Below are 17,906 nucleotides of genomic sequence, written 5' to 3'. Positions count from 1 at the left end.
ACGGATGCTTATTGCAAATTTCCCTAACATTGCATTGGTGATTTCCTTTTTATAGATTATGTACAATTTGCGATTCTTTCATTTCTGTAAAAACATTGAGGCTTTTGGAGAAGGATCAAAGAAGAGCAAGAATGACTGGATTCTGAAATTGGGAACAGATGAAGAGAAGCTTGTAGAATTACACTTTTATATATGCACTGGGGGGAGGAAAAGGACCAAGGATGTGATCTGAATGGTGAAAATGCTGAGGCATGGGCACTAAATGTAAATTGTTTTCTGTGTCCTCTTTCTGTCAGGGAAGGGGAAGTTATTTATCTCCTTTTTTATTACTCTTTGAGAAACCTAGGCAAAGGGCCATAACTTGGAGTTGAATTGAGTAATTGTTAGGTTTTTTGTCGATTTTCTTTCCTCTCCCTTCTCCCATATTCTTGTTGGGGTGAATCATACAACACAGAAGGAGGCCATTCGGCTCATCATTCCTGTGGTGGCTTTTTGAAAGATCAGTCATTCTTAGGCCCACGTCCCAGATTTTTGTCCATCAACCCTATAAGTTCCTCAATCTCAAGTTCAACTCTCTCTTTTATATTTCCTATGAAATCTGCTTCACCGCATTTTTACATACAGCATTCCAGATCCCACAACTGGATAGAGGGGGGAAAAAACTCCTCCTCTCCCCCCCAGGTCTCCTTCCAATGATTTTAAATCTATGGCTTCTTGTTATTGACACACTCACTAAAGAGAATAATTTTTCTCTAACTCCTCTATCGAAACTTTTATTAATCTTGAAATCCTCTATTACATCACCTTCTCTGTTCCAAGGAGAACAATCCCAACTTTTCTATCCTCTCCTCATATAACTGAAGTTCCTCATCCCTGGTAAATGTCATCCATATTCTTTCTGCTACCTTTTACATCTTTTCTGAAGTGTGATACCCAGAATTTCCCGGGGTAATCCAGATGAGGCTTGACCAGTATTTTGTAAAGTTCAGCATGATCTATATTCATGATTAATATTCTGTTTCTTCTACTTATAAACACAAGTAATTCATATGCTTTTTTTAACTACTGTATCAACTTGCCCTGTCACCTATAAGGAATTTTGTCTATGAACACCAAGTTCCTACTGCTTATCTGTACTTTCCAAAATCATGCCATTTATAGTTTGCTGTCTTTCCATATTAGTCCTGCCAAGTGCATCACTTCACACTTCTCTGCATTGAACTCCATGTGCTATGCTTCTCCCTGTTTCACCATCCTGTCAAAGTCATCCTGAAGCAGTCCTGATCATGACCTACTACCTTGCCAAATTTATCATCTGCAAACTTTAGTGCTGCTCCCTACACCTGAGTCTAGGTCGTTTTTTTATTTCTAATTGCAAAGCTCTGTAAAACCAGTGACTTTCTGGTATTTTGCTCCCATCCCTGTTCTTAGTGTGAACCAGAGATTGTGTGTTAGTGGACTATTTGACTCTTGGGGAATCACAGCCAAGGCTAAATAAGCCTTTGCCCAATATCTACATGTGAGTACTTTCCAGCAGTAGCTATTGTATAGTGAGCTCTTAAGACCAAAAAACCTGACAGGTTTCTGTTGCAGTTTCAGCAGGAAACATTTCTTTGAACATCAAAATTCTGATGCACTTAAAAGCCCTGAGGAGTTTCAAATCTGCATACTTAAGAGTTTAATTGTCAAGTAATTGCTGCTTTTAAGGCATAGCTAACATGTTGCCTCCTTTGGAATTAACAGCAGTTGCTGTTTTGAGTAGCGATCTGGATTAATACAAATAAGCTGTAACTTAATGTTGTGAACTGTGTTGTTTTGAAAAAAGAATTGTTCCTGTCGTTGGAAGGGATAAAAATAAATGAACTGAAATCTGTAAGAACAGATTGTGATTTGGCAGATGTATATCAGAATGATTTTTTTAGGGGGAAAATAGTTCTTTTGTTTCTGATGTTGGCCTACAAACCTTTCATAATCAGCAAATGCTTTGCCCTGTCCTCCAAAATGTGCTTACTTTATCAAAAGTTAATCTAAAAACTATTACTAATGCCAGAACCGAATAAGTAATGCACTACAATGTATCCTTTACATATTGATTCAGATTGGGTTTAAACATTTAAAAGCATTAGGGTCAAGGCATGTCCACAAACTAGACAGCACGAAACACAAGAGTCAGTATTTTTCCACAGCCAGTGAGCAAAGGTATCTTGGTGGGTGTCACTGTTCTGAATATCCTTTTGCTGTGCTTTTAGACCAGGATAATTTTATTACAACCCAAAACAAAAAAATTCAGTTAATCATACTCTCATAACTTCTGACGTTCACTCGCTTAACTTTTGACATTTTTATTTTCTGATACTCACGTAGATGGGAGTGAGAAAGTTTAGAGTCTGTTGGATTATTTATTGGTAGATCTATTTAAAAAGTGTTCATTTTTTTCTCTATATTTGCTGCAGATTCAGCCTTGGCTGTCACCTGAGTCAGCAGTTTATAGTTTTAAGCCTTGCTGCAGAAACTTGAACACACAATCTAGACTAACACTTCAATGCAGTGCTTTCGAATTAGATGTGTAATCGAGGTTCCATCTGACTCCTCAAACAGCAGTAAAAGATCTAATGGCATGATTTTGAATAATTATCAACCCACACCAACAGATTATCATTGCTGTTTGTGGGACTTTGCTGTATTATGCCCCTTCATTCTAGAAACACTCTACTCTGCCCCATCCCTTCATAATTTTAATCTTGTAATTTTTATCTTCTAACCTCTGCTGTTCCAATTAAAACAGGCCCTTTCTTTTAACATCATCTTCATGTGTATAGTTCCTCATACTAGGCTGCATCTCAGTGCATCAGTGCCATGCTCTCTCTTGCCTCAACATCTGTCCTATAGTTTGGATCCAAAAACTACACTACACCAACTGTAGTCTATATTCATCGTTATATCATAATTTGCATAATGTATGCCTGTTGTCATAAAACTTAGTATCCCCCCCCAAGTTATTTATGGTTTTATTCTATTGCGGTATTTTTATGTCTTGTGAAGCTGACCTTGAATGTCACCTTCCACTACTTCATTCTACCATCTCTTCAGTATCCCCTTCTACAGAATCATTTAGTCCTATTTTAGAATCATCTTCCCATTTGAAAACCACTCCGTCTAGCCCTATATCCAAATTATTGATGTCCACAAGAACAGTAGTAGTTCCAGAACAGATCACATTTCCAAACATGCTGAGAAACTGCTTCCTAGCACCTGCTCTCTGCCTCCTCCCTCCTAAACATCTTTCAATCCAATTTGTGACAAGCCCCAATTGCATACTCATCAATCTTGTTCAATAGTCTTGCATGTGTTCCCTTGTAAAAGGCTTTCTGAAAGTCCATTTCCCCATGCACCACCTCCCCAAAAAAACTCTCTATTAGGTTTGTTAAGCATCATCATCCTGTTTGAAATCTGTAGTGACTGCTTCTAAATTTCTTTTCATCTTTAATTAAAGATTGTAGTTTTTTCCTCTGCCACTTGATTCACCCTGTAATGTTGGCTTAGCACTGCCTCCTTTTTGAAAAATGTTCCATTACTAACTGAATTGCTAATCCCACCAGTTTCGCCCAACCACCCCCACACCTCCCACAGCCATTTTGCATTTTCTTGGAGCCGTTGCCATTCCTTGAATGGTCCTGCCCCAAACCGTCACTACTTATCCCACAGGCACTTCAAACTTATTGGAGGGGATCATTTGTTCTGGGTATTTGGAATTTTATTTTAATTTTGGGCTGTACCTATATTTTGTTTATTTTCCATAAACTTGCGTAACATCAGGATAAGTAATCTTGAGTATTGCTGTAAAAAGAGGCATACTGAAGCTTTTTGTCTTGCACTCATCAGGATACTTTGCAAGAATACCAATAAGGGGAAAACAACAATTTATATTGTATGAGAAGTAGCCAACATTAGATGTGATTCTGCAATTGGACAACATTTGCTAAATAATCTTCAATGTGCCAAAAATTACGCTGACAACTCATTTAAGATTGTCAGTTGGGCTCGCAGTGTGGTGCATTTGCGTGGACTGCAAGCTACATATATTAATACACAGGACCCTGTTCTTTGCAGACAGAAAGAACATGTACACACATTGCTAAACAAAATAAGTGACAGCCATTCGCTGACCCATTCCTCAGGGCAATGCCTTGACCAATCGGGGTCAAGCTGCCTGGTTTAAATTTCAAACAATCCTTGGCAGTTAACTGTCAGTCATCATCACTGGTGCATTCTCCATGGCAACACCTCTACCAATCTGATTGGTCCAGTTGCCAACCAATTAGCGCTCTTCTCATACAGTATAAATTGGTGTTTTCCGCTTCTGTTGGTATTCTTGCGAAGTGTCCTAGTGAGTGCAAGATGAATAGCCTCAATATTCTCTTTTTTTTTCAGCAATACTCAAGTTCTGTACTACCAAACAGCTATAAGTGATCTTGCAAAGCATCTTTAACTTGTTTGACTTGACGGGACAAATGCTACACGTTGAATCAGACTTAGATGTACACTAGAAGTAGTTGCTTGTTAGGATAGCAAATTGCATTCAGAGCACATCTCAATGGTAAGATCTATTTGTGTATATTGGTTAAACTGACCCTGGGTTTTGAATAGTCTATAATATCCTGCATTGCTTTACTTTAAGAAGAAAACAATAAGGAGTGTTTTTAAGTTTTAAAACCTTTGTTTTAAGGTGGATATTTTACCATCATTAATTTTATTCGAAAGAAAAAAGGAACTATGTATGTTTGTAAAAATGCCTATCTGTCACTTTTTCGCTACTTAAATACAGCTGTGCAGCTGCTAGATTAATGAATACAGTTACTGCAATCACTATTCAACTTAGTACATTTGTAATTTAACATCCATTTCTGCTAAAAAGTAATTTTTGGTAAGGTACGTATATGGGAGCTCTTAATGTTTGGTTCAACTTTCCTCTGTCAGGAAACTATCATATTTTTCATAATATTATCATGGGGTATTGTAAAGTAGGCTTATGTTTGTGTGTGTGTGTATGGATGGTTCTGTGTGGCTGATTTAATTAAATTAGAGATGGATAGACTGCAAGATTGAAATTATCTAAAGAGTTAGGTGTAAAAGGACATGAAATGCTAATGAGTGAACGAGGGTAAAGTCTCGGCAGATGGGGTGTGAATGAAATTTGCATTTTAAGATAAATGGAGAGGTGTTTGGTTTTTAAAGAGCCGTGGTAGGATGTTTACAACTAACAAGATAAATAAGGCAGGTTATTACGTTGGTTTTTCCCCCGAAAGTGTTGGCCATAATGACAACATAAAAGATTTTTTTTACAATGGGAAAAGTAAATTCCAAAGACATGTGGGAACAATGGGATTTACAGATTAAAGAGGAAGAAATATATTTAAAGAAAGATGGAAGGCTGTGTGGGGTAGCTGTGTAAGATCTGAAAGATACGCTATGTGAAACAGACGTAGGGAAAAGCCCCTAGCCACTTTGCAGAAGTCTGCTGTTCCAGTAACCAAAGTTGTGTTAAAAGCCTTTGGAACTCCACAATCGAATGGGTGTTTGTGGTAACCTTGCTGAATTGTCACTATAAATTTAAAATCTATTTTAGACTGTTGCCTTTAAAGGGGTTGTGTAGTTGGGGGCCTGGTTAACTAGCAATTTTGGGAATTGTTATAATTTATATTAACCATGTAATTGTAATCTTGTGTATGTGTTTTATCCTTACGTTGTTAAATGTTTAAATTTAATGGTTTAAAATCTCTAAAGGTATTAGTGGACTCCTTACTTCTGACATATTTTCTTGTAATAAATACATATTGCAAAACTGTTGTGATAGTGTGGCAAGGTTTCCCTTGTGAATTTGGTCAGCGTAGCAAATACCACCTGCAGTATCATAACACCTCCTACGCAGCTTTAATACAAACTTCAAGTAGTGAGAAGGATAAAGAAGTGACTCTCTTGGGAGAGGCTGCCAACAAGTAAACCTGGGTTAAAATTCAACAGAAACTGCTTAACAAAACTTCTTGTTCCAGATTCATAAAGTCCGATCAGATTAACGACGTGACCTCCACCTCCACTGCCAACATATCCTCCTCTAGGAAAAGATGGATTTCTTGAGGGGCTTCTTTGTTCTGGAGTTCCTTTTTGCCCTGGCCTGCATTACGTTGTCAGAAGCAGATGTTTGCAGCCCACAGTATGGAATTGAAAATCCGCATATCTTGCCTTCAAAGTTAACCTCTGTAAACATATCCAACGTGTTTTATGGAATCATGTTTGATGCTGGAAGCACTGGGACGCGCATACACATATACTCATTCATTCAAAAGGGCCCTGGTGAGTACAATCAGTTTGGATTTTCCTATGCAATGAGGTATTGGCTTATTGTGATGTTGAAATTTTCCGTGATTTTGTATTTGGCACAGCTGAATCTACATATATTTAATTCTGCTGCTGTCAGATTTCTATATTGTCCAAATGAACAAATTGTTACATAATGTCCTAAGTTTTATCTTTCTCAGTGGTATAGCAGGCACACATAATTGCAGTAGGTATACAAACAATCTTTGTAACCTACCGTGCCCAACCTAGCCAGGCAACTAAACCCAAAAGAAGGTTGTTAATATATCTCCCCTTCGTCCCTCATTTTATTTCAGTGCTCAACTTGCCCCGCATTAAACCTGTCTTGTCTGCATGTCAAGCTGTCAATGGATGCTGGTTGAGTTGAGGGACTTTTATGGATGCTGGTCCACTTTTTTTTCAGAACAGCATTTTACTAGCCTCCCATGCAGCTCTTTTTTTCAGTTCTAGCATTTTACACCGCTTGGCACCATTCTCTGTAACATAGCAATTAGGCATTTGGGAACCTGATATCTGGGATGTACGCTTGGCACACCAAACCATTTCAATCGACACATTATCTTTTTGTACAACTGCTATGATGCTATTGATATTAGAGCTGCTGAATCAACTCAATGTATTTTTGGGCAGCTCTCAAGATTTGCACGAATTGGCAGAAAATGTAAATGATGACACTTACATTTCGAAGTGAAGCTAATGGTGGGAAATGCATATGTTTGCCATTGGCTACATAACATAAAAGAATCTTTAAATTTTGTCACTTCATCTAGCTCATTACTGCTGACACATCAGCTAGATAAGTTACCATCATTAAAGTGATGAGCAACTGATGTTAATGTCTTGTTAATTACGTTGTTAAGGTTTGTTAATGTCAATTGCATTTTTAAGGTTAAGGAAAACAGGCGATGGGTATTAATTGTCTTTGAGCACATATAAATAGGGGATCCCACCAGGGCCTGTAACCTCCATTCATTAGTTTATTTTATTGATCATGTGTTTTATTTAAAAGAGCATATAAACAGAGGGCAGCTGGGACACTCGGTTGAGTTGGAGGAGACGTGAGACTGAACAAGTCAATAAACTCTCTCAATAAAGAAAAACTCTGTGTCTTGGTTTCAGCTTCCTATTAACAACTGAGACCAGTTGATCCTAATATAATCATTTTTCTGTGAATCAGGTTTTCTTTTACCTTTTATTTTTCTGCTTTTGGGGTTCCTGATTGAAATCAATAAATATACTTGCCTCTGTAGATTGGGTCCTGTTGTATGTTTTAGGTATGTATGCTTTTATCCCCAATTCCTTAATGGTCCTAAAAACCTTCATTTTCATTGAAGATTGCCCACTTTCCTGCTATTTTGAAATGAATGACCCAGCCTTCAACAATTATTTACCTTATCTTGCAAGCACTGAGAACTAAATACACACATTAAAGTTTTTCCTAGGACTTAGCACCAGTTAGGCTATTAATGTAACAATTTGGTGTCTCAGATTATCAGTGCACTATTGTGATAGGGCATTGAGCCAGAATTTGCAGCAGAAATAATGGTGAGGATATCAGCAATCTCTATTAGTAAGGAGTAAATTGGACAGCAACTTCCTGTGCATGTACAGTTAAATACGGAAATCAGGAAATTGCTGTTCAAGTTGCCTTGCTCCTCCAGATTCTTTGTTCTACCAATAAATAGTCAAAAGACTCTGCATTCATATATATGAAGGGCATTGAATTTTTAATACTTATGCACAAAATATGCCAGAGGAAGTTGGGCCCTGTTCAATTCAAGTATGATGGTATGATAATTCTTAATTTTTGGCCAAACAACATCTCTGACGTTAAAATTTTTTTTTTTTACAAGTCTGGTGTCTCATCCCTGGTGTCTCATCTGCTTCACAGAAAAAATGATTATATTAGGATCAACTGGTCTCAGTTGTTAATAAGATCCAATCTGAATAATTTTAATTATTGTTGTAGATTTATTTATTTTTTTACTTCCTGTATTTTATCTTTCTCTCATAATCCATCTTTTTTGATTCTTTAATTTGATTTGGCATTGAATTGACTATTCTAATTTACACTTCCTGATTTAGACCCTGCATGCCTCAGTAAGGGTTCTTCAGCCTGATTGAGGAGATGCATTGTTGCTTCCCGAAGTCTCACAGGTCCTGATCCCCTGTAGGTGGCACTGCACTGTTTTGGCTCTAATTACAGCAAATTGCAAAAGCCCACAGAAAATGTGTGCAGATGTAATGAATGTTGAGTGCTATTCATTCATCACTGACTACAAGTACCCACAAATCTTGACCCATCAAGGCAAATTACTGAGTAAAATCAAAGAAAGGTAGGTCTCTATTTGAATAATCCTAGTAACTGGTCATAGCAACAGTAGAGGAGAAATATCTGAAAGCAGGCTTACATCCCCCTTGTAGCCGCTATGGGAAACGAAGGTACATGGCAATCAGAAATAAGGATTAGACCCCAGAGGCTCTATTCAAAGAAGAAAAGGAGGTTTTCTGGGTATCCTGACCAACATTCCTCTCTCAAAGGACACTACCAATAAAATATTAATCCATCAGTCATCTCATTGCTGTTGGTGGAATCTTGCTGTACACTCTATGATTCCAGTGCTGCTTACATAAGTCGCTGCATTTCAAAGTAATTTATTTCATTTGAAACTGTTTGAGCAATATGATAAAATACTACCTAAAAGCCTTCTTTCTCCTTAATGCTTTTTGCAAAATTTGCTGTAGCTTGTAAATTTCTGTAAAATTTTCAAGTAAGTAACAGACATGTTTTTAAAACAGAGCCCCCTCAAGTGGACAGTGAAATCTTTGAATCAGTAAAGCCTGGTTTGTCAGCCTATGTAGATGACCCTGAGCAGGTGGGTACTGCAATTCTTCATGGACAATTTGATTTATTTAGGTGGACTCCAAATGACGCCTTGCACTAGTTTGCATGGTCTGTAATATAAATTAGTGTATAGTGGAAGCAACTGTAATAAAGCCAGCTATCTCTTCCAATGTGACTCTTCACAACAGTACATAAATGCAAGTTGGTTGGTTCCTATGTTTATTCTTTCTTACTGGGGAGTACAGAGAGAGGAAGAGGGTTCTTTCCCTTTTCTTATATCTGATAAGTGTTTTGTGCTTGGGAGGTTCCCAAAGCTTTTCACCACTGGAATTTTACTCTCCTCGTAGGACTGTGTTGCAGACTAGTGATTGCCACGATTCGTTAACTTCTCCATTACTGTTGTATCACAGGAGCAGCAGGATTGTAGAGAGTGTACTAGATGAGCCATGTTCATTTTTCATATAGCAGTTATTATGTGCTTTTTATTTAAACAACACCCCTGTTAATTAGTTCATCTGTAAACATTATATCTCAAAAAAAATTGGACAGATTTCAACGAAACTTGGTATACACATAAGGTATGGCCAAAGCAAAAACTGACTAGTTTATTGGTGAAGATGCATATCCAAATCCTGGAATTTTTTAAAGGATCTGTTAACATTGGGAGATAGGGCCGCTTTACTTTTTTTAAGAATGCTGTGGGTTGCTTTATTTAGAATGTTGTTGATTGTTTTAAAATCTTGTGGATTGTCTCAACTACTGCGGTGCAATTTCTCACAGCTGTCAAAAAGTGAGCAGAGTTTTCAGAGCAGATTGTTGGATGCAGATTGTCCTGAGGCCTACTCAGTGAGAAGAAAACTCTTCATAAAAAGATTTTTTTGTTTTGCAGCTTTGTAGTTACAGAGCATCAATCAGGCAGGGAAAAGTTTCAAGGAAGATCTATGTAATCGTAATAATGTTTGAGTGTGGCAGAGGTATGCGCTCTACTGAGTGCCCTATTCACTTGTTAGAAATGGAATTATTGATTGCAACCATTATATATACAAATATGTAGGTCCAACTTGAGCATCATTGACTCTTGTGGTGTTTCCATCATTATCTTGTGGAAAACTGACTGCGTTTTAATGAGTCACACATATCTTTAAAATACAAAAAGGCATTGTGCAAAGTCAAACAGTGCCTAGCTTCATTAGCAACAATGTTAGCATGGGGCTTTGTTTATTATACTACGGTTTGAATCAATTTCTGTGCTTGAGTAACCGGCTCTGGTACACTCAATGAATTGTGTAGAATGGATAGAGGAAAGCCTGTTATTTAAAGTCCTGTATTGTTGCATTTTAGGGTGCGGAGACTGTGCGTGAACTACTGGACGTGGCAAAGCAGACGATACCTTCAACCCACTGGCGTACTACCCCTGTGGTACTAAAAGCTACAGCAGGACTGCGACTGCTTCCTGAGCAGAAAGCACAAGCTCTGCTATTAGAGGTGTGACCTTGTAATATAGCGGTGCCATTGTGGAAACTCAGCTGTACTGATGCAGTACTTAATCACCATTACATGAAAATAAGCAAAATTCAGTATGTTGGACCACCCCAGTGTCTTGGTATTAAAAGTTTACAGGCGTGACCACTTGTTTACAGTTTTCATTGAGTGGGTGAACTCACAGAACATCATCCCCAAGATGTCAGTGAAATCCCATGTAACAAAAAGAATTTGACTTTTCCAGTTACTGTGAATCCCTGGCTTTGTTCACAGATTTTGCACCATTACTATCCAAGCTTTGTAACACTTTGAAGACAAAAAAATTGTATGATGACTGGAACTGTGCCATCTTATGAGGAAAAAGTGTTGTTTATGGCCAAGGAGAAACCCTCAACCTAGACTGACTTCTGTCTTTTTAACTGGAGCAGCAAAAATCAATACACTAATTAGATACAGACAAGAAAGATCCATACTTTTATCCTGAGTTCAAAACTCACCATGGCAGTTTGAGAATTTGAATTCAGTTTTTTTTAAATCTGCAAGTAAAAGGCCTTTATCAATAAAAGTGACCATGAAGCTGTCATAAATACCCAATTGGTTCACCAATGTCCTTTCCAGGAGATGAAATCTGCTGTCCTTTCCCAGATTGGCATATATACAAGTCTAACTTTTTCCTGCCCTCCAAAATGGCCTATTAAGTCACTCACTTGTATCATACCACCAGTGCTTCAAGAAATGGGCCTATCGCCACCGTGAGAAATGGACAATGAATGCTGGCCTTGCTAGCAACATCCACATTCCAAGAATGAACTTGCTTGTTTGTGATATTGAAGTTCCTCAAGGGACCTGTATCCCTGCAGGAAGGACCATTCTTCAGAGAGATGTGTGGACAGTAACAGATGGGTGGGAGGGAGACTTGGGATAAACTTTTTGTGGGTGGTGAGGGGAAGCAGTAGAAATGAGAATCTAACCTTGAGGGAGATGAAAAAAGATGGAAGAAACTGTATGAGCATCGTGTGAAATAAATTGGCCATTGCACTGATCTGTGTATTTTTAATCTAGGTCCAGGAACTATTTGAAGATTCTCCTTTTCTAGTACCAGATGACTGTGTTACCATAATGAATGGGACATATGAAGGTTGGTATCAAAGTCTATAATGTGCTTATGCTTTTCCTTTATTGCTGAAAATTGTGTCTAGATTGGGAATTAGTTCCGGAGAATCGGCCATTTTCTGCTACATCATTCAAAGATTGAAAGGGGCAATCTAATTCTATGATACTGTATAAATTTGAGCAATTAACCATCACTTGAGGTTTACATTTGTTATGCTGAGTTATGATAATTTAAGTTACAATTTAGACATTGTTATTTGTATTTCACATGTGTTGAAAAGAGAGACATGTTGCCAAAGCTTTTCATTCTACACTCATCAGGACAAATGCAAGAATAGCAAATTTCAAATGATCACAATTTATACTACAAGAGAAAAGGATGCTGATTGGCTGGCAAGTTTACTCTGGCCAAGGAGAAAGCAATAAAGAACTATAGGCTCCCTATATTGGTTGTTAGTGTAGCTATTCACACACTTAAGATTGCTCCCTTGGCCAATAGAATACTCAACTCAGACTTACATGAAGACTGCCCATTTAGGTGAATTACTGGAGGAAGCGTATCGCAGTATGTGCCAGCTTCAAAAGTTGATTGATATTGGGAGGAAATTTCAGGGAAAAGTGAAGGAGAAAGATAAAATAACAGATTCAATCAGAGTTGAATAATGTATAGTAATCATACAAAACCATGACTGTATTGGATGGCGGAGCAGGCTTCAGGGGCCATCTGGCTTACTCCTTCTATTTCTTAGGTGATGTTCTAAAAACACAGTCAGGATCTACACCCAGTTCTACCTCTCCCAACTCCTTCACTGCCTCTGTGTTGTCAGATTGCTTGTCTGAAATTGAATTCTGGATGAGTCAAAATTTCCTCTAATTAACTATTGGGAAGACTGAAACCAATGTCTTTATTCCCCTATGCCATTTTCATTCCTGAGGCACTGATTCCCTGCCTACTGTCCCAGGCTGAAGCAGACCACTTGCAACCTTCTTATATTTGTCCTTGTGCTGAACACCAGACTCCATATCCTCTCCATCAGGAAGACCATCTACTTCCAGCTCCAACATATTGACATCTCCACCTCTGCTTCAGACCTTCTGCTACTGCAACCCTTATTCATGCTTTACTTATCCACAGATTTGATTATTCTAGTGTTCTCCTGGTGAACGTTCCATCCTTTACCCTGTATAAACTTGAGCTGATCCAATCACCTATCACCTCTGCATTCACTGACTTAAATTGGCTTCCAGTCCAGCAATACCTCAATTTTAAAATTCTCATCCTATTGTTCAAATACCCCTACACCACCTCCAGCCAAAAATCACTCCAACTTTGACCCCTTGTCTCCACTTTCTTAGCCTCATCGTTGTCAGCTGTGCCATCAGCCATCTAGGGTCAAACTCTTGAATTGCTTCCTTAAACCTCACCACGTCTACTACTTTTGGTCACCTGCCTTAACATCTCCTTTAACTCAGTGTCAGTCTTTGCCTGATTTCACACTTGTGAAGTACTTTGGAATGTAATACCACATCAAAGGCATTATTGCTGAAAAAAGAGACGATGTCAAACTTTTTGTCTTGCACTCATCAAGACACAAGAATACCAAATTCCAAAGAGAAAAATTATTTATACTGCATGAGAAAAAGGGGGCAAGTGGACTCTGGTTGAGACATTGCCATGGAGAATGCACCAGGGAACAGTTATCCCCCAAGCTTTTGTTTCCTGGTGCAACGTTCCAACCAGTCAGCGTCAACTTGCACTTTTTGAATTTAAACAAAAACTTGGGGATAACTGTTCCCTGGTGCATTCTCCATGGCAATACCTTAACCAACCAGAGTCCACTTGCCAACCAGCTGGCACCCTTTTTCACATGCAGTATAAATTGTTGTTCCGTTTGAAGTTTGGTATTCTTGCACCTGTCCTGATGAGTGCAAGATGAAAATCTTCAACTATATGTCTCTTTTTTTTCAGCAATACTCAATTTCTCTACTACCAAATGACTATTTGTACTCCTGAGACAGAGAAATTATATGAATCCAAGTAGTTTTAATGGTAACAAAATGCTGAAAGTGCACAACTGGTTAGGCAGCATCTATGGTAAACGGATTTACCATTTCAAGTCGATGGTCCTTCATCAGAACAAAAGGTCATTCCAAGGAGATGAAATAATTTGGCAAGTATCAACTAAAATTCAAATTGATTGTATTCAAGAATTAGCATAATTGGCATCTCTCATTTCATATTTCAGCTGATTCTTTTAACAGGCTTATTAGCCATATTGGCTATCATATCAGTTTCCTGAAACTTTTTTTAAAAAGTCATGTTCATTCAGATAAAGGAAGGTTAAACTACTTTTGTGGTTTTATCAGATTTTGATTTGAATCCCTGAACGAAAAGCAGTAGCATTTACTCCACTTGTCTTCATAACTTCCAGTTTCAGTTTGTACTACATACCTGGAATATTGGTAAACCAAAACTTGTTGCCATTGTAAATGTTGTTATAGCCTTAGCTGTTGATTCCCATGATTGTGAAATTAAGTGATGGTTTTTAATTACCTTGTTTATGAAAGGAGGTTTTGGAATGGATTCAGCAAAATAGTGGGTTTCAACTTTGGATCGGTGAGTTGACTATGAAGGAGCTGGATGTGGTTTCTATAGCAGCGTACAGAGCAGAACCTGTGAGGCTCTTTGCACGGCTGATGGTAAATGCCAAGCTGCCAAACCCCAGCAGGAAACTTGAAACAGCTGCCAAAATGGTTTTTGAAATTTGTACAGTTGGGGAGAGGTTCTGAAGTCAGAAAATGATGTCCCTGACTACTTATGATTTTTAGTAAAATAAACATTTATTAAAAGAATAAAGAAAAAAACACAATTGCTCTTAAAAACAACAATGGCTTCACACAGTAAACAGTACTTTAAAACAGTTCCACAAATCTTAACTATCCTTGGAGCTAACCTTCCCCTTTTCTGTTCAGCATAGATTTTAAAATCTATAGAATTCCAGTAATTTTTACGACACAGTGCCTTTTGTCCTCTTGGGGTGTCCTCTGAGGCTGATAGCAACTGGGTCTTCAGGTCTGGCCTTGTTCACACTGTGTTCTTGGAGTTCTGACCAGCTATCCTGCTGTCTTCTAGGAGATCTGACCAGCTACCCCCACCTAGGCATCAGTATTTCCTTAAATGCATTCCTTTCCTTTGATCTCTGTATTGTCTCAACCAGTCTCTTCAGAAATGCTTTCTTCCAGAATTGATTAAACTCATTTTGTTACCCTAGCTTTCAGACTTGTAAAAACAAACTTACCCTATCTTTACCTTACTTACACCTTTTACAACCTGCATATGTTCACCCTTTGAACTACAACAACTCAATTCAAAAACGCTCTTGTTATTGCTTTACGTAAAACCCTGATTGAAGTTCCTCTTGGTTCTTAATGTTCACTTTAAACTCTTGCAGTCAACCTGGCTCTTAATCCAATTACCATATTTACCCCCCAACAGCCTGTCTTCCAGTAGATAAGAAATGTGACAGGGTTATTGGCAGAAAAAAATGACAATTTCTTGTTTTCTTGACATCTTTGAAAGAGCTATGCAATTGGCGCCACTCCACTACATTTTTTCCCTTGTTTCAAGTATATATCCCATTCCTTTTTTGAAAATTACAGTTGAACCTGCTTTCTTCCATTCGTCAGTGCATACTAGATCATTACCACTTTCTGCATTTTTATATTTAAAAAAATTATCCTCACCTTCTCCCCCACTTCCCCAACATTTTGCCAATTATCTTATTATTGAAAGGCAGATGTTTATATTAAGGAGAGGAATGTGCTGCAGAAAGTCAATGGGGTGTGTGTAGAAAGGACAAAAGGGCACAATTAAGATAATGAAACCATAACTAAATGGTACTTGGGCACGTTAAGCTGGTTAAAGTACTCATTTAAAAAAAAACAAATTAATGGACTAATTCTTTAATTCATTAGGGTAATGCTGGGAGAGAAGTGCAGTGATCCAGTGAGATCTAGAGAGAAAACTTGAACAAAGGACCAAGTTGGGAAGGCTAAAGAACAGCTTCCTGTTTTTGCATTCATTCACCTGCTCGGGTATTACATATAATGTGGATATTTTTGGTGTTTGAGCTGATTATTGTTCTTTATTTTTGTAGGAATTTTAGCCTGGATCACAGTAAACTTCTTAACTGGTATGTGTCTGTTTTTGCCTCTTCCCTGTCGCCTTCATAATTTTCACATTGAAACCTAACTATGGTTTAGAATTTCTTGCGTGACTAAAAATGTTCTGGTTTTTTATTCTGAAGATTTACTACCCCATTAACATCCAAATATTCACAATACATGGCAGTTTGTGCTGCCACTTAAAAAAAAACCCTTGCAATGGTAATCTTCTATAATTTAATCATAACAAAAATGCAAAGCCTAATATTTCTCTGGGTTCTGCCAGAGTTTCCACCAATTACCCAGCTTTAGGAGCCATACAACGCTATGGTGAGAAGACTAGTTCAGTGGACTAAAGCTTAATCAAAAATGGACCGGCTTATTGAGCGGTATGGCCCAATAAAGTAGCAAATAAAGTTTTTTTTTAAAAGGAGGATTTCTAGCAGCATTTTCAAATCAGAATTTGACTTTTTTAAAAATATATTTTATAGGCCACTTATACAGTGCAAATGAAAACACTGTAGGAATCCTGGACTTGGGAGGTGCTTCCACACAGATTACTTTCCTCCCTCAGGCTGAGGTAAGAAAAACAACAAGGTCCTGACCCAACCAGAAATCGAACTCATTAAATCTAGCAAGGAGTTTCCCTTCCTTCCCCTCCCAGATCCGAAACCAAAAAAAGCAGCCAGTAACAGATGTGAATCTGTGGGTACACATGTTTTCAGCTACAAAAAGTTGTAGTACAAGCACTCATGTACAGGTGACAGCAACACTTCAATAGGAATTAAAGCTGTTGTTTAGATGAGTCGTTGGAGGGGTAAGGAGAGGCAACGTTCAACTGAGGCAAGCAGGGAGTTTAGTATATATGTAGTTTCTTTCATTTGCTGGAAATGGGCATCACTGGCAAGATCTGCATTCATTGCCTGTCCCTGATTGCCCTTAACTGAGTGGTTGTAGCATCCTCAGTGTCTGAGGATCGTTAATCAAGGCTCATTGATGCCATGATATCACAATGGGGCAAGTAGAAGAGGCTGGCCCCAAGAACTACCTCAACTGGTACGATGCCTTAACCCAGGCTGTCAACGGTGTTAAGCACTACACTCTTAACCAACTGAACTAGCCAGCTGTAACTGACTGGTTTACTAGATCATTTTAGAGGGCAGCCAAGTGTCAACCACATTGCTCTAACCATCAGGCATATAATATTTTGCAAATAGTGAACAAATTCATTGTACTTTGATATAAGAGGAAAGACATTGGGCAGTAACCTCTGACTAGCGTCAAAGTACTGGCCAGCAGAACTTAGAAGTGGTAAATACTTACTTACCTGGCCTTGAAAATAACATTGACACTTCCATTCGCCGGAGCTGCTTGGGGCCTGCATCGAAAGACTCCCCACAGGCCCCAGCAAAGTCTAGATCCAGCGTATTCAAGGAGGCCACTATTTTTTCACGGCACTAGTTGCCATAAAGCAGGTAAGTTTAAAGGGCCAGGGAAATTGACAGGCCAGGAGAAGTTAAGTGTCTTAAGGTAAGTAGATAGGATTTGGGGGTTGGTCCAAGGGGGTAGTCCGGGGGGTGGGGGATCAGAAGTCTAGGGGGATGGGGGTGTTGGAAGCCCGGGGTGGGGGGGGGAATGGTTGGGGGGGTCTGAGGTCGGGGTGGGGTGTGTCAGAGGTCAGGGGGTGATGCAGGGTGTCCTGTTTGGGGGTCGGGGTGGGGGGGGGGGTGGGGGGGGTGGGAGTCCTGTGGGGTCAATCTGGGGTCTTTATAATAGTTACTCAGAAATTAGAAGAGGTTTTAATACTTCTAATTTTCTCTTGGGAACTATTGGTATAACCTCGGCAGAACCATCCGAAGTTTGTGATTTAAATTGCATTTTTCGATGGTTCCCAGCGCAGCCAATCCAGAGGAAGTGTGCACTTCTG

The 17,906-nt window shown here is 38.6% G+C and overlaps 1 protein-coding gene across 1 annotated transcript in view; it reads left to right on the top strand.

The window, feature by feature from the left end:
• entpd5a (ectonucleoside triphosphate diphosphohydrolase 5a) overlaps positions 1-17,906 on the top strand; it is a 37,613-nt gene that overhangs the window by 4,341 nt on the left and 15,366 nt on the right. The window contains exons 2-7 of the mRNA XM_078562111.1: positions 6,051-6,351; positions 9,175-9,251; positions 10,562-10,705; positions 11,765-11,840; positions 15,973-16,008; positions 16,471-16,559. Coding sequence (XP_078418237.1) covers positions 6,123-6,351; positions 9,175-9,251; positions 10,562-10,705; positions 11,765-11,840; positions 15,973-16,008; positions 16,471-16,559 — 651 coding nt within the window. The 5' untranslated portion in view covers positions 6,051-6,122. The remainder of the gene's footprint in view (positions 1-6,050; positions 6,352-9,174; positions 9,252-10,561; positions 10,706-11,764; positions 11,841-15,972; positions 16,009-16,470; positions 16,560-17,906) is intronic.

This window comes from Cetorhinus maximus, chromosome 18, assembly GCF_964194155.1.
Source record: "Cetorhinus maximus chromosome 18, sCetMax3.hap1.1, whole genome shotgun sequence".
NCBI classification, from domain to species: domain Eukaryota; kingdom Metazoa; phylum Chordata; class Chondrichthyes; order Lamniformes; family Cetorhinidae; genus Cetorhinus; species Cetorhinus maximus.
The sequence above is the reverse complement of the archived record's forward strand: the minus strand, read 5'-3'. Positions and strand labels throughout refer to the sequence as shown.